Source organism: Onychomys torridus, chromosome 2, assembly GCF_903995425.1.
Source record: "Onychomys torridus chromosome 2, mOncTor1.1, whole genome shotgun sequence".
Lineage (NCBI taxonomy): Eukaryota > Metazoa > Chordata > Mammalia > Rodentia > Cricetidae > Onychomys > Onychomys torridus.
The window spans coordinates 139,597,122-139,623,490 of record NC_050444.1 but is presented as its reverse complement, the minus strand read 5'-3'; the positions used below and the strand labels follow the sequence as shown (position 1 = coordinate 139,623,490).

The window sequence follows — 26,369 nt, the reverse complement described above, 5'->3', positions numbered from 1 at the left end:
CCCCACCCCCACAATGAGGAAGGGACAGACCAAACCTTGATGCAAGGTCTCTTAGAATCTAAGTGGGAGGCCTATATTCTTACATTAACTATCACAAATAATTTTTGCTTACAGCTTTATAGTTTACAAAGCAAATACACATTTCTAACTGATCTCCCCAACACACACAGGTGCACACTTTCTAGAAACTGTGATGCTGGGAACCCGCCTAAAGTCTAAGAACTAACTGGAAAAGTTGGGACAGGACCACAGGTTTTCCAATGCTAAATCTGTTGCTTCTTCAACAGTCCCCACTACACCAGAGACTGCCAACTTCCTTACAGATCTGCTCTCTACACTCAAGAAAGCAAGAGGAATTCATGGCCCACAAAAAGGGCTTCAAGCCACTGACCAGTCAGTCAAATGCCAGTTAGGAGAGCAAGACCAATGTGAGGCCATGTAAGCAGGGTTCAGGGTTAGCTCCCACCACTCACTTGCCTTGTGACCCTAAGCGAGTTAACTACTACCCTTTGTGCGCCCTCTCTCCTCACTTATAAAGAGGGATAGTAAACCCACCTTTCACAGGAGGTCCAAATGTTATCCTGGGGCTGGCAGCAGATAGGCAAGTGTCCCTGCTGTGTGCATAGGTGACCAGGTAGAGAATCTCTCCAGGCATGTGAGTTTTCAGCTTGTACCAGAAGGGCACCTCCTACTTACTAGGGACCCATTCTTGGGGCTCCCCCCCCTCCAAATGCAGGGTTTTACTCACTATGCATGCAGATCAGGCTGACCTCAACCTTGTGATCCTCCTGTTGCCTCTGCTGGAATCACAAGCATGTACTACCATGCCCTGCCTGGGTTCTTACAACTTTCTCACTTGTCCATCTAGTTGTTTGTTACAACGCTGGGGATAGAACCCGGGCCTTATGCATACCAGGAAAGTTCCCTACCACTAAACTACACCTGCAGAGTCTGCCTTTTCAGGGCTGAGAAACCAAAGCCTGGTGGCCAGGAGCTCCCAGAGGCCTGTGCTCTACTCTTGCCCTGCCTGGAACGAGACTGTTTCAGAGCTAGTCCTTTGGATCTGAATGGTGGCTATTGCTGAAGGAGGAGTGCCTTCTCTCCCAGGATCTCAAAAGAACCGCTGGAAACCATTTGCTTTGTGCTCTGGATGGATGCTGGGGGGATGGGGAGGTGAATTAGTAATCCTTTGACTTCAGCCAGGGTTCCCTGATGACAAAGACCCTGCATGTGCGTCTCACTCTTCCCAAACAGCGATGACTCCACTCACTTTTAAAAGCAAGAGGACACACATAGCTCCAGTTTGTTAGGAAAATTTAACACAGCATCATTCTCTACATGCTGCACGGTACTGCCTGGGGTTACTAGTGGAGGGCTACACAGAGCAGCCTCACCAGTGCCTGCTCTGCTCTGGGCTTGTGGGAGACTACCTGCTGCAGCCAGAGAGGAAGTGACTCAGCCAGGGGGAAGTGGGAGGGGTGCTCACAAAGGGCCTGCACAGCGCCCCAATACATCCGCTGCCATCAGGCAACCTTTCCTCAGCACAACTTGGTCCTGCTGAACACCGCAGACTGGGACAGAAGGGGCCTAAAAGCCCTGCTCTGAAGCTTGTCTCTCTCCTCCAGGAGGCAGGCTTTACAAATTAGCCCCACACCAGGAGACTGTGATCATTTCCAACCCTCAGGAGTCCCCAGTGGGCTCCACTAGAAGACCAAGGTGCCAGTGGGGTAGGCCTGGAACAATTTTAGAAGAAAAGCATAGGGCTGTGCCCAGGAGGCAAACAGGCACTCTCCTCGGTTCCTCTGAGGAAAAGACAGTGCAGCACCAGTCTCTGTGGATGCTGAAGGGGGCTGGCTGCTGCTGAGGGCAGGTTTCACCAGCAATCTCTCTTAGAAGCCACCAGAATGGGATCCAGGATATTGTGGCCAGTCCAGTCACCAACTGATCCCTCCTCCCTGCCTCCGGAAGCAGCTGATGTGACAACAAGTATCTGTCAGGGTGTGTGGGTGTCAGAGGAAGGGACAGTCTTAAGAGCTTTTTCTTGAGCTTTGCTGGCCCAGCATCTCCCATCCAGAAAAGCAGCCAGACACACTGGCTTGTAGACATTTGTGAGGGGCCGTGGTTCTGCACGGGGCCTTGTGCCATACACAAGGGATATCGGAGCAGTCGCTGACAGCTCCCCTGCTCTAGCTCACTGGCTAGAAAAGAAAGCAGCTCACAGCAAGGAAGATCCTAGCATGTGACTCAGAGGCCCTTCAGCTCAAAATATCAGTTACAGCTTTGTGTGGCTGACTCAACCCAAGAACAGGCCTGCCACAGGGTCCCACATGGAGTTCAAGTATTGTCACCCAGAATATCAGAAATCAGGCAGAAAGAAATCAACCAGAGATCAAGGAAGGGACGGCTAAGTCTGAGCGCCACCTTTCTGTCCATTGTGTGACCTGAACACCTGTTTCTGTGCTCACAGTCTCCTCGCTGGAGGAGAGAGGTGGTACTACCCGGGAAGAGCGCACCCCCAGAACTGCTCTCAGAACCAACATGCACAAGGGACCGGGTAAATGTCTAGCCCAGATTTTCAGAATGACACAGGAAAGCCCAGGCTGAGCATGCATGCAGCTATTTCCCCCCTTACACCACCTTTCAACAGTTTAAAAACAAAAACAAAAACCACCACTGCTATCACCCTGCAAGAACAGCACTTTGGATGAGAGCCAATAAACGACCTCTTTCAACCCGCCTCTATAAAAAGTAAAGTTAAATTTCACAACTTTGGGCTGAAGATGTAGCTCAGTTGGTAGAGCACTTGCCTAGATCCCGACACCACAGAAACTAGGCATTGTGGCATATGCCTGTAATCTAGTACTTACGAGGTTGAGACAGGAGATTCACAAGTTCTAGGTCAACTTGAGTGATTTCTAGACTAGCCTGGGCTTTATGAGACCCCATCAAAAAAACAAAACAAAAACTAAACCAACAACAATGAAAATCTAACTTCAATAGTGAAAAACACATTTGGGTTTTCAAGTTTCATGAAATGCTCCTGCCTGTGTGGCTGCCTGCATGGTCAGAGCCAGGTAGGCCCAGTCATCGAAGTGCCCCTCAGACAGGTATTCAGGGGATGGGCCCACGTGCTTGGAACCACCGAAAGACTAGACTGTGAACCACCACCCACACACTAAGATGAGCACAAGTCTTGCTTGAGTATATACTACTTGAGGGGTCTACACTGCAGGCCGTGGCCAAACTCGGTAGCTATTCAGAAAACCACATGCCTTGGGCAGAGCAATTCCAGTAGTCTGGGGATTTATTCTCTAGGTATGTGCACACAAGTTCAAAGATAAATTCACTTTGGGGCCTCTGCATTACAGAAGAAAAAGAAACAAGCTACACACATAAACAAATCAAAATACCCAGAGTCAGACAGGAAACAATCTAACCACCCACCAAGAAAAAAAAATGGTTAACCATGTTCCAGCTAGACAGTGAAAATACTATGCAGCCTTTAAGACTAAGTCCACACTAGCATAGAAAAATGTCTCTAATATATTATTCCCTCAAAAAGCAGACTGCAAGCCAGGCGTGGTGGCACACACCTTTAATCCCAACGCTTGGGAGGCAGAGGAAAGCAGATCTCTGAGTTCAAGACCAGCCTGGTCTACAGAGTGAGTTCCAGGACAGACAGCTACACAGAGAAGCTCTGCCTCAAAGAAACCAACCAACCAACCAACCAAACTGCAGTACTGTATGTATCCACAATGCTCTTTTGGTTAAAAAGATTAAAAACACCTTTGAATATGCACGGGAATTTTAGAGGAACCCAAGGAGGGAAGGGGACTTCTACATTTCTCATTCATATTCTTCTACATTATCTGATTATTTACCTACAGATTATTATAATTTTTTTTTTTTCAAGACAGGTTTTCTCTATATAGCTCTGGCTGTCCTGGTACTCAAGAGATCCACCTGCCTCAGCCTCCTGAGTACTGGGATGGAATGCATGTGCCACCACCGCTCAGCTATAATGATAATTTTTAAGAATCTGAAAATTTGCTGGGCAGTGGTGGCACACACCTTTAGTCCCAGCACTCGGGAGGCAGAGCCAGGCGGATCTCTGTGTGTTCGAGTCAGCCTGGACTAGGGTGAGTTCCAGGAAAGGCACAAAGCTACACAGAGAAACCTTGTCTCGAAAAACCAAAAAACAAAACAAAACAAAAAAAAATCTGAAAATCTGCTGAATTAATTGGACTGTTAAGTGCAGTGATGACATCCAATGAGGCTGGGCATCTTGTGACATAGTGGCAGGTGGCAGGTAAGTACCTCAGATGTGTGGAGCTGTAGGCAAGGGGATCCCAGGAGCTAAGGACAGAAGGATCAAGATCAATATTTCTGGTAAGTATAAGCTCCCCCAGACAGCTTGCAAACATGCCTATAAGGTAGCCACAGTAGACCACTAATGAAGGCAGTGGTGGATCACCCCAGCCCAGCCCAGGAGCCTGACATACGCCAGACACTAATGTTGTTGACCGGGTGGGTGTGGGTTCACGTGGGTCCATGGGAAGAAGACATAGAAGACACTCTGAGGATGTCTCTAGCCTTTCCATCTGGGGGTGGGGTGGGGACACGACTCAGCCTCTCTTGGATTGAGACCCCTCTCTTAGACAAGGGCATTTTTACTGTTCTCTAAATTTATACTTTTAGCAAGCTGATTTCCATATCCCCAAAATATCTTAACTAAGCTTCCAAAGGGACAATGCCAAATGCAAATTCTCAATTAAGGAATATCACAGTGTACTGGATTTTTCCCAACCATGTTTTGCATAGGCTTTGTACCCTTGGGAAAGGCTCAGACAAGGTTGACCTAGAGGGCAACAAGACAAACAAAAGGTAACAAAAGGTGGATTAAGGCTAGGTGCTAACACTCTGAAGCCAGATGAGGTGTAGCTCAGTGGGAATTCTCCCATCACACTAAGCGAAACCTGATACCACAGTAACCTGGTTCATCTTGTGCAGGGATGGTTTCTTCTTTTACAGGAGAGGACGACACTGGGATCTGAATGACTCGCTCAAGGTCATTTGGCTAGCGTGGGACAGAGCTAGGTTCTGAAGCCAGGTCTGATCACTGGCTAACAAGGTTTAAAGTGTCCCTACCTACCTCCCACAGGGAGGAAAGAGAGGAACTTGTTCTCTAGGCAGTGGCAGCTCCATTGGGGGCCTCTAAGCAAAGGAGGGACTCTAAGCTCTGTGACTCCAAGATTCTGTGGACTGAGCTCCCTGGGGCCAGAGCCTGCCAGGATGGAGAAGGGGTAGGATGGGTTCCAGAGTCACACCAGGATGGATGCAAAGTCCCAGCTCTGTTCCCACTGGCTGTTAAACACTGGGCAGATTCCCTAATTCCTTCTGACCCCAGCCAAGCTGCTCAGTAAAGCAGAGACAAGCCCTGCCCTCAGAGGCCATACTGTGTCCAGGATACTCAACAGGGATCTCTGGTGATTCGAAGCCTCTTGTTGTTGACTTCCTTCCTATTTCTTCAAGAGAAAACACACCCATTGCTCGTGAGATGCACCCCTAACCCAGGATGCTGTCAGCACCAAACTTAATACAAAAGTGGCAGGACATTTTTGGCTAGACCTGGAAGGTGCCTGCCATGGTGTCCGAAGTCTCACAGAATGTTGGACCAAGTCTCCCCAAGGGTCAAGTAACCCTCTCCCTAAAAGCACTGCTATCCCTATAGCACACCTCATCATACCAGCTGTGCCCCCACACAGACAGGTAACTAGCAAGTCAATCCTGCTCTTCCCAATTCCCACTCCTATGCCGGCCCACTCTTCCTTCTGAACCCTTGGGCAGCAAACTTCTTAAAGGCTAAAGAGTCTATCTATGTCTGTCCCCCTTGCGGGTAGGTGGCAGTCTGTATGCATATTTAGAGAGGACACCATCTCAGGTTTGCTACCTCTGTTTGTGCTTCCTGACAGCTGGGGTGTCCTTAAAGTCATCAGGCTTGTACAGAGCTAAGCCCCAAAGATTCACATTCTCACCCACTGATCCCCCACATCTTCCACAGGCAGGAGGGAGATGATCTGCTTTATCTGCTCACTCAGGCGGTAAGCACACTTGCTGGGGTTTAGGAAGGCCTTGGCACCCAGGAGGCTGAGAAAGGAGGGTGGCGAGTTCAAGGCTGTTCTAAGTCTGAGGACAACAGGGGCTATTATGGAAAGACCTTGTCAAAGAAGAAGCAGAAGCATCTCTTTGAGGCAGCAGCCCTTCTAGGCATCTGTCCCTCAGATACTTAGGGTGGGCTAAATCATGTGTATGAACAAAAGTCAGGGCGTGGAGAAATAAATAAATGGCCTACTGGTTAAGAGCACTTACTGTTCTTGCAGAGGACCTTGGTCCAGGCCACAGGAGCCGTATCAGGTAGCTCATAACCACCTGTAACTCAAGCTCCAGGAGGTCTGACACCTCTGACCTCCATAGACACATGCACTCGGTGAACATAAACTCATGCAACCTCACACATACACAAACAAAAAAAAATAATTTGAAAGTCAGTCCAGATAAAAGCCTGCTCAGTTACACTCAAGATGGTATATGATGTATCCTAGAATGACAGAATGCACCCCTATAAATGAAACCATCTCTAAAACAGCAAGTCAACCACGCATGCAATACTGGCCTCTCCCCCTTGGCTCTTGAAGAAGATGTGCAGGGGAGTCTCGGGGCGCCACAAGGCTACAATCTTACTTGAGCAGGTGCTAGAGGAACAGATGTTCTTGTTTTAGGCCACTTTCTTGTATCCACCCCACTTTTCAGACAGGGTCTAGTGTATCCCAAACTGGCTTCAAATTCGATATGTAAAGCCGGGTGGTGGTGGCGGCGCATGCCTGTAATCTCAGCACTAGGGAGGCAGAGGCAGGTGGATCTCTGTGAGTTCGAGGCCAGCCTGGTCTACAGAGCTAGTACAGGACAGGCTCCAAAGCTACAGAGAAACCCTGTCTTGAAAGAAAAAAAAAAAATTCGGTATGTAGCAGACACTCATCAACTTGTAAGCCTCCTGCCTCTATCTCCCCAGTGCTGAATTACTGATGTGTACTAGTACACCCAGGTTTTATGCACTGCTAGGGATTGAACTAGGGCTCCATGAATGCCAAGCAAGCACTCTACCAACAGAGCTACATCCTCAGACTTTCAAACTTTTTCTTTTTAAAAGATTTATACAGTATGTTTTGACAGTATTCTTTCTCCTCCTCCACTTCCTCCGCACGTCCCTACACACTATTTTATTGTTTTGAGACTGTTGCCCTATAGCTGGTCTTGAACTCATGGCAATCCCCCCTTCTCAGCTTGCCTTGGTCCAAGCCCCCACTAGCCTGCCTAGATTACCGAAGCACCACTCTCCCCAGCCCATGGTTCTTCTGAAACCAGAGAGCTCTTTGGAAGATGAAGGTTTAATGTGTCTCCAGCATACAGACACCAACAGAATAACAAAACTCAAGCATCTTCACTGGGTGCCTACTTACCTTTCCAGTTGGCTCCAGCATGTCCTGCAGCCAAGTCCTGTTACATCCTGTGATCACACACTTCCACTGCCTAAGAGTGTTTCATGGAACCCCAGAAAACTATCCACAGGTGTACAGCAGAGATTCTCTACTTTGAACCACCATATACATAAGTATATGCACACACACACACCTGATGCACCACACATACATCAAGTATGATGCTTTTTGATGATGTCAACTCAGGTTCCAGACCATCCATGCTCATTAGTGGGGACTCCAGAAAATTGACATACATTTTCTCCAGTTCATACTTTAAAATGCTATTTACCACTGGGTGGTGGTGGCCCACACCTCTGATCTCAGTACTTGGCAGTCAGAGGCAGGAGGATCTCTGTGAGTTCAAGGCCAGCCTGGTCTAAAGAGTGAGTTCCAGGACAGTCTCCAAAGCTACACAGGAAAGTCCTGTCTCAAAGAAAGAAAGAGAGAGAAAGAGAGAGAGAGAGAGAGAGAGAGAGAGAGAGAGAGAGAGAGAAAGAAAGAAAGAAAGAAAGAAAGAAAGAAAGAAAGAAAGAAAAAAAAAGGCAGGGTCTCAGTCTCTTTCTCTCTCTTTCAGTTTTTCAAGAAGGGTTTCCCTGTACAGCTTTGGCTGTCCTGGAACTCACTCTGTAGACCAGGTTAGCCTTAAACTCAGAGATCTGCCTACCTCTGCCTCCGAGTGCTAGGATTAATTAAAGGCTTGCGCTACCACTGCCGGGCAAGACAGGATATCTTTATGTAGCCTTAACTGTCTTAGAACTCACTATGGCCAGTGCAGTGGTGGCGGTGCACGCTTTTAATCCCAGTACTCAGGAGGCATAGACAGGCAGATCTGTATGAATTTGAGGCCAGCTTGGTCTACAGAGCAAGTTCCAGGTCAGGCTCCAAAGCTACAGAGAAACCCTGTCTCGAAAACAAACAAACAAAAGAACTCAGTGTGTAGACCAGGCTAGCCTCAAACTCATAGAGATCCACCTGCCTCTGCGGCTCAGTGCTCCCATGCCTAGCTCTGTCTTTACTTTTTAAAAAGGTTTTATGAAAGAGCTGCATTGCTCCTATACAGACTGGTCAAGTCCCCCCCCCCTTTTTTTTTTCCAGAAAGAAAACAATAAAATTCAGTGCTCCTGAGGCCCTCGGGGCAGTCCCACCAGCTCAGTGGGCCACAGCGCTAATTCCTGCGAATTGCTTCAACTAGTCCCCAGCTCTATCTCCAGCAGCCGGCAATGAGAACCATCATTTACCAAGCATTTACTGCCCAGTGCATGCTGAATACTAACCCTGCAACATCTATCTTAACCCTCCCAACTGCCCTTTTGGGGAAGTAGTCCCACTATTTCTTTTTACAATGAGAATTCTGGGCATAGAGAGACAATGTAGCCCCAGGCGGCTAGCCGGGCTGGGACTAGAACCAGATCCGTTTGAGCCAAACAGGTTCTTAACTTCTACAACCTACTGTCTTATCCATTAAAGGACAAGAGTGAAAATATGACACCCTCACAACTGGCCTTCTGAGAGGGAAGCCCTTCCTTCCAGCTGTTTAGGCAACCTGCAATCTCAGAAAGAAAAGGGTATGTGTGCCAGGCACTGCAAAGGGTTAGCCACCTAGCACTGGTTGCAAAAGGTGCCTCCTCAAGGCAGATCCATTATGCCTATACCAACACTCCTCTTGGAAAAGGGTGGTGGTCTCTGGCGAGGTCTCTGGCTCTTTCCCTCTCTTCAGCCCTTCACCTCTCTTGAGCAGAGAAAGCTATCTAAAACATGGACCCAGTCATGTTACTCCCTGGCTAAAAGCTTTTTACTAGCCTCTCACTGCACTGGGCATAAAGTCTCAAATTATCAATGAGAACTTCATTTCCTCATCAACTTCTTTTGCTCCCTTTGTACTATGTCAGCCTCCAACCACTCTCTAGAGCAAGCTGAGGTTTCTGAATAAACTCTAATGTTCTGCTCTCTGCCTCTGTAATTCTTTCCATACGGCATCTTCCACTTTATTCTCTCCTGGCTAAGACCCTTTTCCTCTCCTTCTAGACTGGACTCTGGTCAACACTGTCCTCTCTTCCTAGGCACCCCTCCACTCCATGCTTCCACGTCCCAGACTGAGCTAGCAGCTTCCCTCCCTGGGTCCCCTCTGCATTCAGTTCTTGCTGCTTTTTGTAGATCACATTACAACTATCCGCTGGCAGGTCAGTTCCCTTTAACTAGACAGTGAACCGGTTCAGATAAGAATCTTTTATCTGTGCTGTTCGTCAACTTCTTAACTCTCCAAAGTAATTACTTTTTATCATTACTGAAGTTTTTGAAATGAGGACACTGAGACAAAGCATCCAAGGTCACACAAGCAGAAAGCTGCTGCACCAGAATTTGAACTTAGGGAGTATTGGGAATGGTGGCACACATCTTTAATTCCAGAATTTAGGCAGTATGGCTCCAAAGCCTACCAATACTACACAGCACTTACCTCGGCAAGCAAGACCCTTTAGTTATGTGAAGAATGAATGAATGAATGGATGGATGAATGAATGAATGAATGAGGGCTATCTCCGGCAGAGCTAGGTCTAATCTACAAACTGGCATAACAGTGTCATTAAGGAGGGCAGAAGGAACTCACAGCACTGTTTACAAATAAGGACTCTCTGGGCCCCACGGTTTAGCTCTTCCTTATCTCATGCAAAACTACTCAGTCAAGAGGGAAAGGTGCCCAGCCCAGCATGACTACCCTCTTCCTCAATGATTCTCCAAACCAGCAAAGCCAACCGGTTTCCTTCAGTGGCTTAAAACAGAGCAAAGTCTATCCTGCCACTGAAGGCGGCTGTCATCTCTTCCTTCCGCCAACAACCTGGGGGGTGGAGGGGGTGGACAGAGAAGCCACCCGGAATCCGAAAGCTCCTACCCAATGTTGAAAGGTGGGGCCAAGCAGCGTAGGAATGGGCGGGCCTGACCAGGACGGCAGGTGAAACACTGACCACAGCGAGCTCTCCCACGGTGAAGACCGGCCCAACGTGGATCTGGCAAGCAGGTAGCTGTGACTCGCACCTGAACGCCGCCCAGGATGTGAGAATTCCCCAGCAGCGATGGTGTCGGTGCCAACGGGTGAGGGCTCCAGGAGGAAAGCCTTGGCTGGCTCTCCCTGGGGACTCGTCCTAACTTTCAAGTCACTCGCTAGGTCAGGAGAGAAGCATGGAGAGGAGTGGGGGGGGGGGTCTCTTTAGGAGAAAACTGAGCGTGGGTCCAACGCCGGCTACTTCAGTGACAGGCTCAGTGGGTCTGGGCAAGGCGGGCAGTGCCCACTCCCCGGGGTTGCGGCGAAGACCCAGGTTCCCGGCGGTCGCCGCCCCCGCCGCCGGGAAAGACAGACCCCCGACGGCGGAGAGAACATTTGCTAGTGCCGTTTCTGTCGCGCTGGACAGCTTCGGGCTGTCACCGGGGGTCCCTCCGCCACGGTCCCCGAGGCCCGCCCCACCAGCATTCAGCCCCCACCCGGCTCCGCGTCCCAGGACCCCGGACTCACCTTTCCCGGGGGTTCAGCTCTGTTCGCCCATAGTCCGCAGCCCGGAGCCGGGGCTGCTCGGCACTCCGTCCCGGTGGCCGGGGCCCGGCCGGGGGCGTGGGAGACACTCACCGCCGCCTCCCAGCACAGCCGCCGGAGCCGCCGCCGCCGCCTCCCTCCATGGCTGCGGCGCCGCCACCTGACAACGGAAGTGACGCATCGTCCCGCGGCCCCACTCCCCGCCCCCTCGCCTGAGTCTGGGGTTGGGGCGCCATCTTGAGGACGGGCGGAAGCCTTCAGGCAGGAGGCCCAGATAAGATCGCCGATTGGTTCTGGGTGGAGTCTGGGTCGAAATCTGTAAAACGACTGGACAGTCAAGGGGCGGTACTTACCTCTAATCTACATCTACGGGGGCTGGAACGGAGGCGCCGCCCGGCCTTGCCTCTGCAGTCTCGCTTTGCTGGGGTTGGGGACGTCTGTAGTGGCTGCAAGAATCGCCAACTGTACTGCATTCATTAGAAAAGCGGCATTTCCTTGATCCCCATTTCTCGGCTTCTGGAGATCTGTGTGGTAAAGCGTTTAGGTTGGGTTCAAGAGAAGACAGGAATTGTCGCTACGCTCACAATTCATTTCACTTTAAAGGGCTCTTTAGAAACCCCGAGGATGGCCAAGTTCACCCTGGACATCCCTAGAGTCTTGTTCAGGGAGATTACAATGAAGAGTTCCAGCGATCGATTTCAACCGGTTATCTACCTCACTCCCTCCTGCCACAGTTTCCGTCCCTTTCTCCTCCTCCAGCAACCACGCCCTCCATGAATCAGCTTCTTGCACCAGCAGATGAGCCCTTTAAAGGGATTGCATCAGTCTGGTGACTCACTGGGGGCCCTCGGAAAGCCTGGCTTCCCTCCACTGCCATGTAGAAGCAGCCAGAAGGGCCCGGTGGCAGCAATACCAGCAGCCATGGTGTCCCATTCCTTTGTCTCGGAGCTAACGGGTGCTAGGTGACTCTCAGTTTTTCCTCCCCTCTCCCGGGTCCTTCTGTATCCACGAGTAGACACACGTGGCCACGCCTATGCACTGCTAGAGGTAAGCGTGCATTTGTCATTTCACAAGGTATTGCCGGGACATGAAGGCTGGTCTTAATGGAAGTCTAGCTGTCCCAGCCAATATTCCTTTCTTAGTTCTTTTGAATGCTTGGTGGATAAGGCTGAATAACAACAGTAATCAGAGCAGCTCCCAGGATCGTTTTCTTTTTTTTTCCTTCCCTGTGTAGCTTTACGCCATTCCTGGAACAAACTCGATAGCCTAGGCTGACCTCGAACTCAGAGATCCACCTGCCTCTGCCTCCTGAGTGCTGGGATTAAAAGCGTGAGCCACCACCCGCAAACCCAAGGTCGTTTCTTATGCAAAGTGAAGCACTTTAGAGACCGGCTTACAGTTGCGGAAGCTAGAGCTCAGAGGGGAGTGACCTTTGCAATGACACTCAGCCAATAATGGTTGGGTTGTGGCTTGAAGAAAGTTTGGTGGATTCCAAAAAGGCGAGAGTTTGAATCGCTGTTGTATCACTTACAAGCTAGGTAACTAAGTGCAAATGGAGATAACCATCTCTGAGAGGACCCGATAAATTTCACATCAGCCCACCACTCCCCATAAATGCCCACTGATCTCAGTCAGGCAGCCTCTGTGAGGCGCATGACCCACAGACAGGCATCCAGAAGCCAGGCCCACTTTGCTCCTCTCTCTGACAAAGGGGGAAGACTCTGACAGGTATGAGTTTTGGCTTTTCCAGATTATCAGTAAGATGAACACTGGGTGCCAACACCATCCCCACTCCCTGTAGACTCTCAGCTGACTTGAAATATAGGATTTTTAACAAAGCAGAGGAGGGGAGGAGGGTAAGGAATAGAAACTAAATGTGCCAGCGAGAGAAGATTAAAAAAAACCTGTCATCAGGACACCAACTGAAGGATCTCTGGGACATACATGTGTGGTGAGTTTCCTGCTGGCTCTTCTACTCCGGTTCACTGGCAGATGGTGCTGCCATAACACAGTGACACCTGTCAAAACAGTTCAAAATGGCTTCTTGACAAGGTACAAGCAGATTGGACTATCGCAGGGGGAGGGGAGAAGACCTCTCCCCCAGGAGCCTCCAGGCTTCAGATCCCCAGCTCTCCTTAGCGGCTGGTTTTTAACTTCTCCGTGTCCGGGTTCCAAGCCCTGAGCAAGCGAGGTTTGGTATTTTTTGGTTTTGCTTTTTTTGGTGCTTAGGACTGAACCTATGGCCTCTTCTATGGTATATAGATACTTAACCACTGAGCTTTATCTCTAGTGCTTTTGTTTTTGAGACAGTCTCGGTAAGTTGCTCACGCTGGCCTCTCCATTCAGTCTATGGTACTAGCTGGCCTTGAATTTGTATCCTGCCTTAATCTGCCCATCAGCCTGGATCATAGTCCTTCGCCACCAGATCCAGTGGCTTCACAGTAAAGTCAAGGCCAGCTTATGCTACATGAGACCGTGTATTAAAAACAAACACAAAATTTTATGGACTCTGGTACTAGGTAGGCCTGATTTCAAATCTCCGCTCTGTTGTTCACCTTAAGCACATCGTTTTGTACATCTGTCTGATGAGGCTGCTAATACACAGGGTGAGACTGCAGCTCTGTCCCTGTGGAGCTCACCCAAGCTCCCAACATAGGGCATAGCAGCCGTGACTACTTCTGACCACCGTTATGCAGCACTGATTTAACTTGACCACAGGCTGGGGAAAGAGTCTCCTCCCTCTCTGAGCCTGTTTCTTCAGCTATGACATAATAAGAGTGGGCTCATGGTCCTCAGCCTTCCCACCTTTCAAGACTTTTAACTGTTCTTACCTCCACAGGTCATTTTATCCTTTTCACTGATAATACCTTTCCCCTGCCCCCACCCCAACTTTGGAGACAGGGTCTTACTATGTATCTCTGGCCTTGAACTCACAATCCACCTGCCTCTGCCTTTGAGCACTAGGACAAAGTCATGCTACCACCCCCAGCTGGTCACTATCATAGCCTTTTATCGAAGCCACTAAGTGGGTGGTCAGAACTAGCTAGTGGGCATGCCCACCTTGCTGTTGGCATAATTCTACCCCTTGCAGAGTCTAAGCTGCTTTCATCACTCTGCACTGTATCTCTGGGTCCTTCTGGAACAGTCATGAAAACTTCAAGGGCCCTGGTTATCCTTGTTGGCCCTTCAGCCAGCTCACTGGACTGGTTTAAGTCCCATCTGCCGAGCCACGCCGAGAGGTGGAGATATCAATGTCCCCTGTATGTCTCAGGCGTGAGCCAACATGTAAGCTACATGTCCATCTAGCTCTCGGAGCTTCAGTGGGCTACTCCCTGCATACAGCAGCCCCTCCCCCACAAATTCTCTCCAAGAATGACAGATGGATATGAACAATGCTGCTTGAGCATTCAGAGTTCTTGGGGGTTCTGCCAGCATTGAGACACCCCCCCCACACTTTGGCTGCAGGAAGGGTGGATGTGAAAGCTTGAGCAAATGCCATGGCATTCGAGACCCCAATGCCATCTCGAAACACACAGCCATCTTTTCCTTGGTGTTCCTGGGTCCCTCTTGTTCACAACTAGGTCACTCCCCATTTGTTACCTTAGGGGATAGAAGACACAAAAGAATGCAGAGACTATTTTTAGTTTCTGAATTCCAAAAGCCCAGCCTTCAAGTAGGAATGGAAAGAATTTCTATGGAGAAGCAAGTAGATGTGGGAACCTGAGACTGGTGTGTGTGTGTGTGTGTGTGTGTGTAAAAACAGACAGATGGACGACGGGGGTGGGGGTGGGGGTGTGGAGTGGGGGGGGGGGGGTGAGGTGGGGGGAGCGAGCAAGCAGCTGGGACTCAGGAGCTGCTGGGAGACAGGAGCTAGCTCACTGCCCTCTGTGAGGCAACAAGACTCTCCAGAGAGATGTAACTCTGGAGCTGTGGGCTGCATTTGACCTAACTGATCTAAGATCCAAGAACTTCTTGGGCCTAACAGGACCTGAGGAAAGCAAAAAAGAACCTGACACCTAAGCTGGCTGCAGTGGTGTGAGGTGGAAGCAGGAAAACCAAGAGTTCAAGGCCAGGCTAGTACACTTGAGACCCTATCTCAAAAACCAAACAAAACCCCAACAGTGCTGAGTGTAGTGGATCTTATCTTTAATCCCAGCACTTCAGAGGCAGAAGCAGTGAGTTGGAGGTCAGTCTGATCCATGTGAATTCCAGTTCATCCAGGGCTACACAGAGAAACTCTTGGCTTTGAAAGAAAGGAGCCAGGCAGACTCCAAGGGTAGATCTCTCGAGTTGAGGCCAGCCTGGTCTGCAGAGCAAGTTCCAAGACAGACAGTGCTACACAAACGCACAAATGGTCTCGAAAAACAAAAACAAAAACATAACAAAGAAAAAAAATTCTGTGCTGGAGAGACGGCTCAGTAGTTAAGGTTGTTCTTGCACAGGACCCAGATTCAGTTCCCAGTGTCTACACAATGGATCACAACTATCCTTAATTCCAGTTCCAGGGTAGCCAATGCCGCCTTCTGACCTCTAAGGACACCAGGTATACACATGGTGCCTGTACATACATGTAGGCAGAATACTCATACACACATGGAAAAAAAAAATTGAGCAGCGTTGAGGTGATGCATGCCTTGGATCCCAGCACTCAAGAGACAGAGGCAGGTGGAGTTCTGAGTCTGAGGCCAACGTGGTCTACATATCAAGTTCCATGACAGCCAGGGCTACATAGTGAGACCTTGTCTCAAAAAAAATTAAAAACAAACAAACAAACCAAAAGCCTAACATTTGAGTCAGCAGTGACTGATGAAGGGGTCTTCTGGTCAGGGAGCAACCTCTGAAGGCTGATATCAACCACAGACTCTGAGTGGATGGGATGCTAATTAGATGCCCCAAATTAGACTCCCTGCCAGGGTAGGGAAGCCCTTAGGATCCAAATTAAGAAAATAAGGGGATTGGTCACACAATTAAGTTTCTGAGGTGGGCAAAACAGAAGGCAGAGTGGGTTAACAAAAACAAATTCTACTTTTTTTCTTTTTTCTTTTTTCTGGGGGCAGGGTCTCAAGAAATCGGAACCAGGGCCTGAGGTGTATTCAGTTGGTAAGACTTTATGCTTAATATAGGCCCTGGGTTCAATCTCCAGCAAGGCCTCCTCTTAAGGAGTAACCAGCCCTTCTTGCCCACAGCCTCAGGTCATTTACCCATCTCTCACTGCTCTGCCCACCTGCCCTTCTCATCGTAGACACACAGAAATGCTAGTCACCCCAGGCTTTCCTACCTCAAGATCTTTGCAGTGGTTCCTTTCTCTGTTTTACTTCCTTGGACCATTTTCTTTCTTCTTGAACTGTTTTGTTTGTTTTGCTTTTTCTAAGACAGGGTTTCTCTGTGTAGCCCTGGCTGTCCTGGAACTCTCTCTATAGACCAGGCTAGAGATCTGCCTGCCTCTGACTCTTGAGTGCTGGAATCCAAGGCATGCACCAGGCAGAACTTGAACTCATGATCCTTCAGCCTTAGCCTCCCTCAGCAAATCCTACTGGTGTGCACCACCACAACTGGCCTGTTTTTTGTTGTTGTTTTTTTTTTTTTCCCCAAGACAGGGTTTCTGTGTGTAGCCCTGGCTATCCTAGAACTCACTCTGTAGGCCAGCGAACTCAGATCCACCTGCCTCTGCCTCCCAAGTGCTGGGTTTAAAGGTGTGTGCTGCGGCCACCACCACCGGCTCATTTTTGTATCGAGACAGGATTTCTGTCTCAGCCCATGCTGGTCCCCCTGCCTTAGCTTCCTGAGAGCCAGGATTACACCTGTAAACCACTATGCCTGGCTGGCACCGATTTCCTGTTAGCTGAACTCTCAAGCCTGAAGAGAGGGCCCAGGACGCCCCAGACTCTCAGCTTCAGGAAATAACACTAAGATGACAGCCCCTTCCCCAAGACTCTCAACAGAAAGGCCACTTTGCACCTGACTGCTTGAGTATTCTTAGTAGGTTTCTTCATGTTACCTGGGAAACCTAAACTACTGCTTGGACCCCATTCTAGGTAAACCTGGTGTGCTCCCCAGCTTGGAACCTGCACTCTGCTGCTACTACACAGAGGCTACCAGAAGCCCAGGGTACACCAGGCAACATCAGGCACAGACTTGTGTGTATCCAAGTTTGGTTTTATGAGAAAAGAAACAAACTCCAAGAGAAGTGGAGAGTTAGAGGTGATTCACTCCAAACACAATAATCCTCACTGGCAGAATCGATTACTCCTTGATAGACGTGGTCAATCCATAAACTGGAGATTCCAGATGGAAATGATCAAATAGAGGGACTGTCACCTACCCCAAGGCCACAGACAGAAGGAATTCTGGGTCCCAGAGTGTGTCTGGAAAGTGGAACCCTATGAAAGGCATCTTCGACAGGTGTCGCTCAAGACACCAGGTCATTGGTAGGGAAAGGTGGCAAGGAGTTGGCTCAGAACACCGGAGAACCCTGAGGTGGGACTGGAAGTTCACTGAGGGCACAGCTTCACAGCCTTTTGGAGGGAAACTCTCGCCGACCTTGACCCTTGCCACCAAAGTTGCGCACACGATGGATGATCTGCAGCTGCTGCTCGATGGTGCTGGTGATGTCCACATCATCTGGGATATGGACGTATCGGACATTACGGCCTGTCACAAAGAGGTCATCCAGCTCAACTTGATGTCCCCAGCGGTCGGTATAGGTGACATTGGCCAGGCGGATGTTCATGAAAGCATCCACATTGTCAATGCGTCCTCGGGCTGAACTCTCATCTCGAAGGTCCACAGTGGTTATCTGGCCCTGGAGGCCCTGCAACAGGATGACTAGACTGTTCTCGGAGATGGTTCGCTCCTTCACGGAGTGGCTCAGTGCCATTGTTCCACATTGGCTGGCTGCTCACTGTGGGCAGGAGCATACAAATAGATGTAACTCACCTCGGCCATGCCCTTCAGCTCCACACCAGTGGTCCAGAGGCCTCAATGTGCACTGGAATCACCTGTGGAAAATTTTGCCTGGCCTCTACATCCCACACATCCCAGAGATCTAGATTCATTTGGTTGGGGAGGAGAGGCTCAGGGTTTTTTTGTTTTGTTTGCTTGTTTTCAAGACAGGGTTTCTCAGTGCAGCTCTGGCTGTCCTGGAACTCACTCTGTAAACCAGGCTGGCCTTGAACTCAGAGATCTGCCTGTCTCTGCCTCCTAAGTGCTGGGATTAAACATGTGTGCCACCAAAACCAGCTTTTTTTTTTTTTTTTTTTAAAGGTCTTGTTATATATCCCTGACTAGCCCGAATTTGATATATAAACCAATCTGGTCTGGAACTCACAAAGATCCACCAGCCTCTTCCTCACACGTGCTGGGATTCAAGATGTGTACCACCACACGCAGCAAAGGATCCTATTTTTTATTTATTTTGATATAAGATATCTCTCTATGTAGTCCTGGCTTCCTGGAACTCATTCTGTAGACCAGGCTGGCCTGAAACGAGATGCGCCTGCCTCCGCCTCTCTAGTGCCGAGATTAAAGGCCTGCCCCACTATGCGCGGTTTATACTTTTTTTTTTTTTTTTTTTTTTGGAACTGAGGATCGAATCCAGGGCCTAGTGCTTGCTAGACAAATGCTCTACCACTGAGCTAAATCCCCAACCCCTTATTTTTTTTTTTCATTTTAAGTTTTTGTTTTGTTTTTTCGAGACAGGGTTTCTCTGTGGAGCTTTGGCGCCTTTCCTGGAACTCATCCTGTAGCTCAGGTTGGCCTTGAACTCCCAGAGATCTGCCTGCCTCTGCCTCCCGCATGCTGGGATTAAAGACATGCACCCCCAACCCCACCACCCTAGATAAATTTTTACTGTTTTTTAAAAGCACCCCAGATAATTCTAATGTGTCAATGAGCTTGAGAACCACTGCTGTAAATTGTACTTTGTGTATGTCCTTCTGCCAGGGACCTGTTAATATGTAATCTAGCGAAGCATGGTGGCGCACACTTGTAATACTATCACTCTACAAGCCAAACCTGGCCAAGATGCGCGCTTTTAATCCCAGCACTCAGGAGGCAGAGGCAGGCGGATCTCCGCGTTCCAGATCAGTCTGCTCTACAGAGTGACACCCGGCCTTAACACAATCCAAAAGAACAGTCTTTGAGACTTCCAGGCAGGTCCAGACTTTAACTCCGGCTCCGCCACTTCCAGGAAGGGAGGCCTGGGGGCTTGCCACTAGCGGTCAAGCTTGTTAGTTTCATCCCAGAAACCGGGTTCCGAGAGCGCCCCTCTCCTCACCGCGCGTAAGGGGTTTGGGAAGAAGAGTCCGCAGCCAGTGCTCCAGGGGAAGAAGCGGTCCGGGTTCCAGCGCGCCCTGGTCCCCACAGTAGACCGCTCGACCCCACCGCGTGATGCCTTCCGCTTTCCGCGCGCGACGCCGCCAAAGCCCGCCCGCGTCTAGCTGCGCCACCCGCCTCGGCTCGGAGAAGCCATGGCAACCGCAGGCGCCCTAGCACGTCAGAGCATGCGCCTCGCAGGCCGCGGACTACAAGTCCCAGCAGGCCGCGCACCGCACGCCCCACCCCCTCCTCCGTCTCTGCTTTGCCTCCTTTTGTAGGCTTGGGGCTTGGAGCTGTAGCTCATAATGGCCTGCTGAGCTGATGGTGCTGGGTGAGAGAGAGCATTCGTTAAGAAATTAATCCCAAGGGGAAAAAAAAAGATGAACGTTCTTCACCTGATTAAAATTGCGGAATTTGGCCGGGCATGGTGGCACACTCCTTGATTCCAACTACTCTTGGAGGCAGAGGCTGGTGGATTTCTGTGGGTTCCAGGCCAGTCTGTTTGGTCTACATAGAGAGTTTCAGAACAACAAGGGCTCCATAGATAGACTCTTGTCTCAAAAAGGAAAACACAGAGCTATGGAGACATGGTTTAGCTGCTGAGCTTTGGCACTTAAGAGCTTATACTATTGCAGATGGCCAAAGTTTGGCAAATTTCACAACTGCCTGTAACTAATTAACAATTAAAAATAAAATCTAGTAAGATTTACTTTAATTTTTACATACGTTTTCTCTCTCTCTCTCTCTCTCTCTCTCTCTATTTTATTTTACCTTTTGGTTTTTCAAGACAGGATTTCTCTGTGAAACAGCCCTGGCTGTCCTGGGACTCAACTCAACCTGGCCTGGAACTCACTGCTATCTGCCTGCCTCCTGAGTGCTGGGATCAAAGGCGTGCGCCACCACAGCCCAGCAGGTTTTTAAAAATTTTAATTAACCTGTTTGTATGTTTCTTTGTGAAGGTATGCTGTGTGAGAGGTGACTGACCGCAGAGTTCAGAAGGCATCAATTCCCTGGAGCTGCAGGCACAGGTGACTATGAGCCATCTGACATGGGTGCTGGAACTGAACTCAGGTCCTCTGAAAGAGCAGTATGTGCTCTTAACAGCTGAGCCATCTCTCCAGATCCTAAAAATAGCATCTTTATTTAAAAAGTCTGTGTGGCCAGGTGGCCAGGGAGAGAGGGGGCGGCATACATCTTTAATCCCAGCACTCGGGAGGCAGAAGAAGGTGGATCTCTGTGAGTTTGAGGCCAGCCTGATCTACAGAGCGAGTTCTAGGACAGCTAGGGCTACAGAGAAACCTTGTCTCAAAAAAAAAAAAAAAAAAGTCTGTGTGTGTGTGTGTGTGTGTGTGTGTGTGTGTGTGTGTGTGTGTGTTGGCTACAGGGGTCAGAAAAGGATGTCTGATCCCTTGGAACTGGAGTTATAGTTGTGAGCCTGTTGTAAATTACTTGATGGATGTGAGTACTGGGAACTCAACTCAGGTTCTCTGCAAAGGCAGTGGGTGCTCTTTTTTTATTTTTAGGAAGGTGGGGTTTGAGACAGGGTCTCTTTATATAATCCTGGCTGTCCTGAAACTTGTTCTATAGCCCAGACTGGCCTCAAACTCACAGAGATCTGCCTGCCTCTGCTTCCTGAGTGCTGGGATTATAGGAATGCGCTGTTATACCCAGATCTCAGGAACCCCCAGAAGACCACCACCACGGAAGAACCACCGAATCCCCTGTGTAAAAGCACAGAGCCTTTATTCAAGCAAGTTGGAGCTTGGACCCTCCAGGTGTCCGACACAGTGGAATGATCACCGTCGAAGAGTACCAAGCCCAGACACTCACAGTAGAGGTAGGGGGTGAGGGATTTCCAGGTTCAGGACCTTGATTGGCTGACATTTGTCTAGGGGTATAGGTGTGTGCTGGAAATGTTTGCAATGTCAGATATTTCCCCTTAGATGCTGGCCCTCCCGGTTGGGGTTAGCTTATGACTTTTTCTGGGGACTGGGTGGTACCTGCCAGTAAGCCTGTCATGGCACCTGTGTCTGGGTCCCTAAGCATGTGGTCAGGCTACTTTGTGCCCTTTGTAGTGCCACCACTCTTGTCTGAAAAATAACTTTTTAAAGGTTTTTTTTGTTTTTTTTTTAGCTGAGGATTGAACCCTGGGCCTTGCGCTTGCAAGGCAAGCACTCTACCACTGAGCTAAATCCCCAACCCAAAATAACTTTTTAAAAAGTGAGTTATGGCCGGGCAGTGGTGGCGCAAGCCTTTAATCCCAGCACTCAGGAGGCAGAGCCAGGCAGATCTCTGTGAGTTTGAGACCAGCCTGGTCTACCAAGTGAGTTCCAGGAAAAGGTACACAGAGAAACCCTGTCTCGAAAAGCAAAAAAAAAAAAAAAAAAAAAAAAGTGAGTTATGGCCAGGCAGTGGTGGCACACGCCTTTAATCCCAGCACTGGGGAGGCAGAGGCCAGCCTGGTCTCCAAAGCAAGTTCCAGGAAAGGCACAAAGATACACAGAGAAACCCTGTATGGCGTGGGAGGAGTTATTTGGGCTGGAGAGATGTCTCAGTGGTTAAGAGCAATGGCTGTTCTTTCAGAGGTTCTGAGTTCAATTCCCAGCAATCACATGATGGCTCACAACCATCTGTAGTGAGATCTGGTGCCCTCTTCTGGTCTGCAGGCATACATGCAGACAGAGCACTGTGTATGTAATAAATAAATAAATCTTTTTTAAAAAGTGAGTTTTTTTTTTTTTTTAATGAGATTTTTGCTTTGAGACTGGGTCTCCTGTAGCTGATGCTGCCTTGAATTCATTATGGCCTGGAGGACCTTGGATCTGATCCTCTGGCCTCTGCCTCCCAAATACTGGGAGGCACCTTGCTGGCCCTGGTCCTTCTCTATCTGATCATATTGTTACCGAGTAAGGTCTGCTTGGGTCACTGTGTGTTATGCCAATCACTGAAATTATGAGTTTTGGGAAAAGAAAAAGCTTATTCATGGGGCACCCAAATATAAGACAGAACCCCCCCTCCCCCTCAAACCTGCCTTCCCTAGACCAGATGGCTTGATCGGTAGAGAAAGCAACTGGGGGAAAAGATGTGAATGATTTGTGTTCTGCACAGGGGTTATCAGACTTCCCGGATCATCACATGATACCTGCCCTGAAAAGTCCACAGTTTTCCTGTTGTGTAGAGTTTGGTCCAAAATTCAAAGGTCACCCACGGGACACTTGCACAGGCCTTGGGGAAGGACTGGTCATTTCAGCCAGTTTGAGTGGCTTCTGAGTTCCTGAAAAACAAAGAACCAACCAGACAAACAAAAAACCATAGATAACTATTGTTAATATTCTGACCTGCCCCCTTGAAATTCTGCCCCTTGGGGCCACCCTATGTCTTGACTTAGAAGTCTCTTCTTAAGGGAAAACTGCTCACCTCTCTCTCTCTCTCTCTCTCTCTTGTCTGTCTTTTTCTCTCTCTCGTCTGTCTTCTCTTTCTCTCTCTCTCTCTCATCTGTCTTCTGTCTCTCTCTCTCTCTGTCTGTCTGTCTCTCTGTCTCTGTCTCTCTCCACTCTCATGAGGCCTGTACTCCTCTCCCTTCTTTCTCTCTTCTCTCCTCTTTCCCTCTTTCCTATCTTCTTTCCATCTCTCTATTGTAATAAACCATTTCCTTGAGGATATAGTATCTGGGCTGTGAATGTCCACCTGCCGCCTCTCTGCCATGCCCGCAGGGAGTGGGGGCACCCACCAGCCCACCGCTGCATCTGCCCAGCATGCCAGCATGTTTCTCTGCATGTATGGGATACCCTCGGGGTCCCCACGTAATATATCATAACAACTATTCCCATCAGAATCTAGGTCAGAGTGCTACCTGAGCAGTAAAGCTCCTGGGAGTAAACTGCTAAGGTCCCCTTTAGAACTGGGGACAAGGCTCCACCAGGCTTCCTCGGGTCCAGCACCCATCTCCAAGTTACCTACTCCGCCACTGAGTCCCATACCCATCACTCAGCCCAGACTGCTCTGCAGATGTCCTTTCTCCAGGTATCTCTGTGGCATATTCTCATGTCCTACTGGTATGTGGAAGTCACCAGGGGACAAATTCACCCAGACCTTACCAAAAGTAGGTTTTCTTATTTTTGTGCTTGCTTCCACTATTTTTTACTAAGCTGGGTACCTTCAGTAATCACGGCAATTTCTCTTATTCCCTCCTTTCTCCTTCCCACCTGTTCCTCCCTCCGTCCCTCCCTCCCTCCATCCCCTTTTATATTATTTCTTTTATGTGTATGTGCCTGAGCATATGTAGTGCACCCTGCTTGTGCAGTACCTAATGAGGCCAGAAGAGGGCGTATGTTGAATATAGAGTGTGGGTGTAGGTTCACTGGGGTCTGTGGAATCAAGAGAGAGGGGCACCTCAAGAATGAATCTTTAGCCTTTCCCAGCTGTTAGGGGGTTCATCCCTAGGAACTAGTCCACTGTAGTTTAGTAAAAGGGCTTTTTTTTTGAGACAAGGTTTCTCCGTGTAGTTTTGGTGCCTGTCCTGGATCTCACTCTGTAGACCAAGCTGGCCTTGAACTCACAGAGATCCACCTGGCTCTGTCTCCTGAGTGCTGGGGTTAAAGGCGTGTGCCACCCCCACCCTCCCCCACATCCCCACCCTCTTACCCCCACCCCCACGCACGCTAAAGGGCCCTTTTATTGTTCTCAAATTTACACCTTTTTACCAAGTTCATTTTAATCCCCAACACCTCTCACCTAAGCTTCCCCAAAGGGACAATGCCAAATGCAAATTCCCAGTTAAGGAATATCACAGTCTTCAGGATTGTCCCTCAACCAAGTCTGCATAGGCTTTGTACCCTTAGGAATTCTCAGAAGATTCACTTAGAGAGTAACAAGAGAAAACAAAAGACAACCCGAAACAAAAGGTAGATTAAGACTAGGTGCTAGGCCTGTGGAGCCAAACCAGGTGCAGCTCTGTGGGAACTCTCCCCACAGGCATCAGATCCCCTAGAACTGGACTTACAGATGGTTGTGAGCCACTGTGGGAGTGCTGGGAACCCAACCTGGGTCTCTGGAAGAGCACCCAGTATTCGGTACTCTTAACTGCTGGGCTGTCCCCCCCATACCCTGCTCTGCTGCTGCTTTTTGGATACAGGATGCTGTAAAACACAGTTGCATGAAGAACAGGTGAGTGTCTGTGAGTTCTAGGCCAGCCAAGAGGACAAAGTAAGACCCTGGGTCCCTTGCAGGAGCAGGATGTGCTCTTCACTGCTGAGCCCTCTCCAGAACCCACTCTTGAATTTCTTTCTTTCTTTTTTTAGAAGCATAAATATTTATTTGTAACAAAGGAGTTTGTATGTACAGTGTTGAAAATCTACAACTTCTTGTTAAATTCGTATTTGTACTTCACCTTTTTCAACAAACATTTATAATCATTATTTTATACAGATATAGCTTTGTAAATACAACATCAAGTTCAGTGGTCCTTCAGCATTTTCCACTTAAATGTGTGTGTGTGTGTGTGTGTGTGTGTGTGTGTGTGTGTGTGTGTTTAAACATAAACACAGGTTATAATTCCAAAGTCCAGAGTTATTTGAAACTGGAAAATATTTTCTCTGAAGAAAATAGTAAAACTGTTTGTGATCCTTGTTAACTACTCTATGGATTTAGTCCTTAGGACTCAGCAGCCTTTAAATCTGGAGCCAGTGACCACCCAGCAGGGTGTGTTTCAGCTCAGTGCTATTGTTGATGTCTCATGTTAATGTACCTAGGCTGACATTGGGCCTATGTAGCTGAGGCTGCTCTTGAACTCCCAATCCTCTGGCCTCCACCTCCCAAGAGCTGAGATTATAGGCAAGTGCCAATATACCTAAAAATCTTACCTCATTTTTGTATTTTTAGAGTCAGGGTTTGACTATGTAACCCAAGCTGAACTGGAACTCACAACCCTCTCCTCCTCCTGCCTCAGTATAATGCTAGAGATATTACTCAGTGGTTAAGAGCATTTGCTCCTCTTACAGAGGTCCCAGGTTCAATTCCCAGCAACCACATGCCACCACGTAACTGTCTGTAACTCCAGTTCCAGAGGATCCAAAGCCCTTTTCTGACATCAGTGGGCCCTGCATGCATGTGATACACAGAGCATGCATGTGATACAAAGACATACATGCAGGCAAAATACCCATCCACATAAAATACAATTGTTAGTATCCTGCTCTCATTCTTCTGGGTGTAACACCCTGTGTCATCAGGGTGTTACAGGCAACTGTGTACCACCACGTGATCACCAATCTCTGCCTTAAAAAGTTGCACACAGACCCCCCCACCCCCACCCTCCCTTTTCTGTTTCCTTTCTGCTGTCTGCTCTGCCCTGCTTCCCTCCCTCCACCAGGCCTGGCTTCTCCGTCCTGTCCCCTCTTCTTTCTAATAAAGCCCACTCTAACTCTGGTAACCATGGCTCGTTGTGACTCTTCTGCCAACCAATCAGCGCCGTTTATCCTTTCAACAATAACTGTGGGGGAGCGGCAGCACAAGCCTTTAATCCCAGCTCTCGGAGGCAGAGCTCTGTGAGTTCGAGGCCAGCCTGGCCTACAGGGCGAGATCCAGGACAGGCACCAAAACTACACAGAGAAACCCTGTCTCAAAAAAAAAAAAAAAAAAAAAAAAAAAAAAAAGTAAAGCTGGGCAGTGGTGGCTCATGCCTTTAATGCCAGCACTCTGAAGGCAGAGGTAGGTGGATTTCTAAGTTTGAGGCCAGCCTGGACTACAGAGTGAGTTTCAGACAGCCAAGGTTACATAGTGAGACCCTCTCTTGGGTGGGGAAAGTGTTAGGATTAAAGATGTGTGCAACCAGCTCCAGCCAAAGTTTTATCATTTAAAAATGGACGGTAACAACTACAAAATGACTTTCCTCTTGAAACTGAAGGCTGAATAGTTTTTCTCTTCTTTTTTATCCCAGGTTTCTTTGGGCAACAATTGAAGTCATGTCTTTTCTACAGCTTCCCCTCATTCAC

The 26,369-nt window shown here is 48.9% G+C and overlaps 2 protein-coding genes and 1 long non-coding RNA gene across 4 annotated transcripts in view; 1 reads left to right on the top strand and 2 right to left on the bottom strand.

Moving 5' to 3' along the window:
* The window catches only part of Stk40 (serine/threonine kinase 40), a 38,474-nt gene extending 26,709 nt beyond the window's left edge, over positions 1–11,765 (bottom strand). Inside the window, exons 1-2 of one of the 2 annotated variants that reach the window (XM_036177233.1) lie at positions 11,415–11,765; positions 11,044–11,221 (exon numbers count right to left, since the gene is read on the bottom strand). The gene's annotated coding sequence lies outside the window, so the exon portion shown is untranslated. Of the gene's footprint in view, positions 1–10,498; positions 10,646–11,043; positions 11,222–11,414 lie in introns of those variants that run through there. The other variant, XM_036177234.1, reaches the window with a different exon arrangement.
* A 5,431-nt stretch (positions 11,766–17,196) lies between these two features.
* Lsm10 (LSM10, U7 small nuclear RNA associated) lies at positions 17,197–19,546 on the bottom strand. Its single transcript, XM_036177239.1, has 2 exons — positions 19,337–19,546; positions 17,197–17,962 (listed from the first exon to the last, which is right to left on the bottom strand). The coding sequence occupies exon 2, from the start codon at positions 17,936–17,938 to the stop codon at positions 17,570–17,572; it is 369 nt and encodes a 122-aa protein (XP_036033132.1). The 5' UTR covers positions 17,939–17,962; positions 19,337–19,546; the 3' UTR covers positions 17,197–17,569.
* Positions 19,125–26,369, top strand: LOC118577166. The gene is made up of 4 exons (XR_004944172.1): positions 19,125–19,708; positions 20,337–20,405; positions 21,049–21,214; positions 26,315–26,369. It is a non-coding gene; the product is annotated as an uncharacterized LOC118577166 (long non-coding RNA).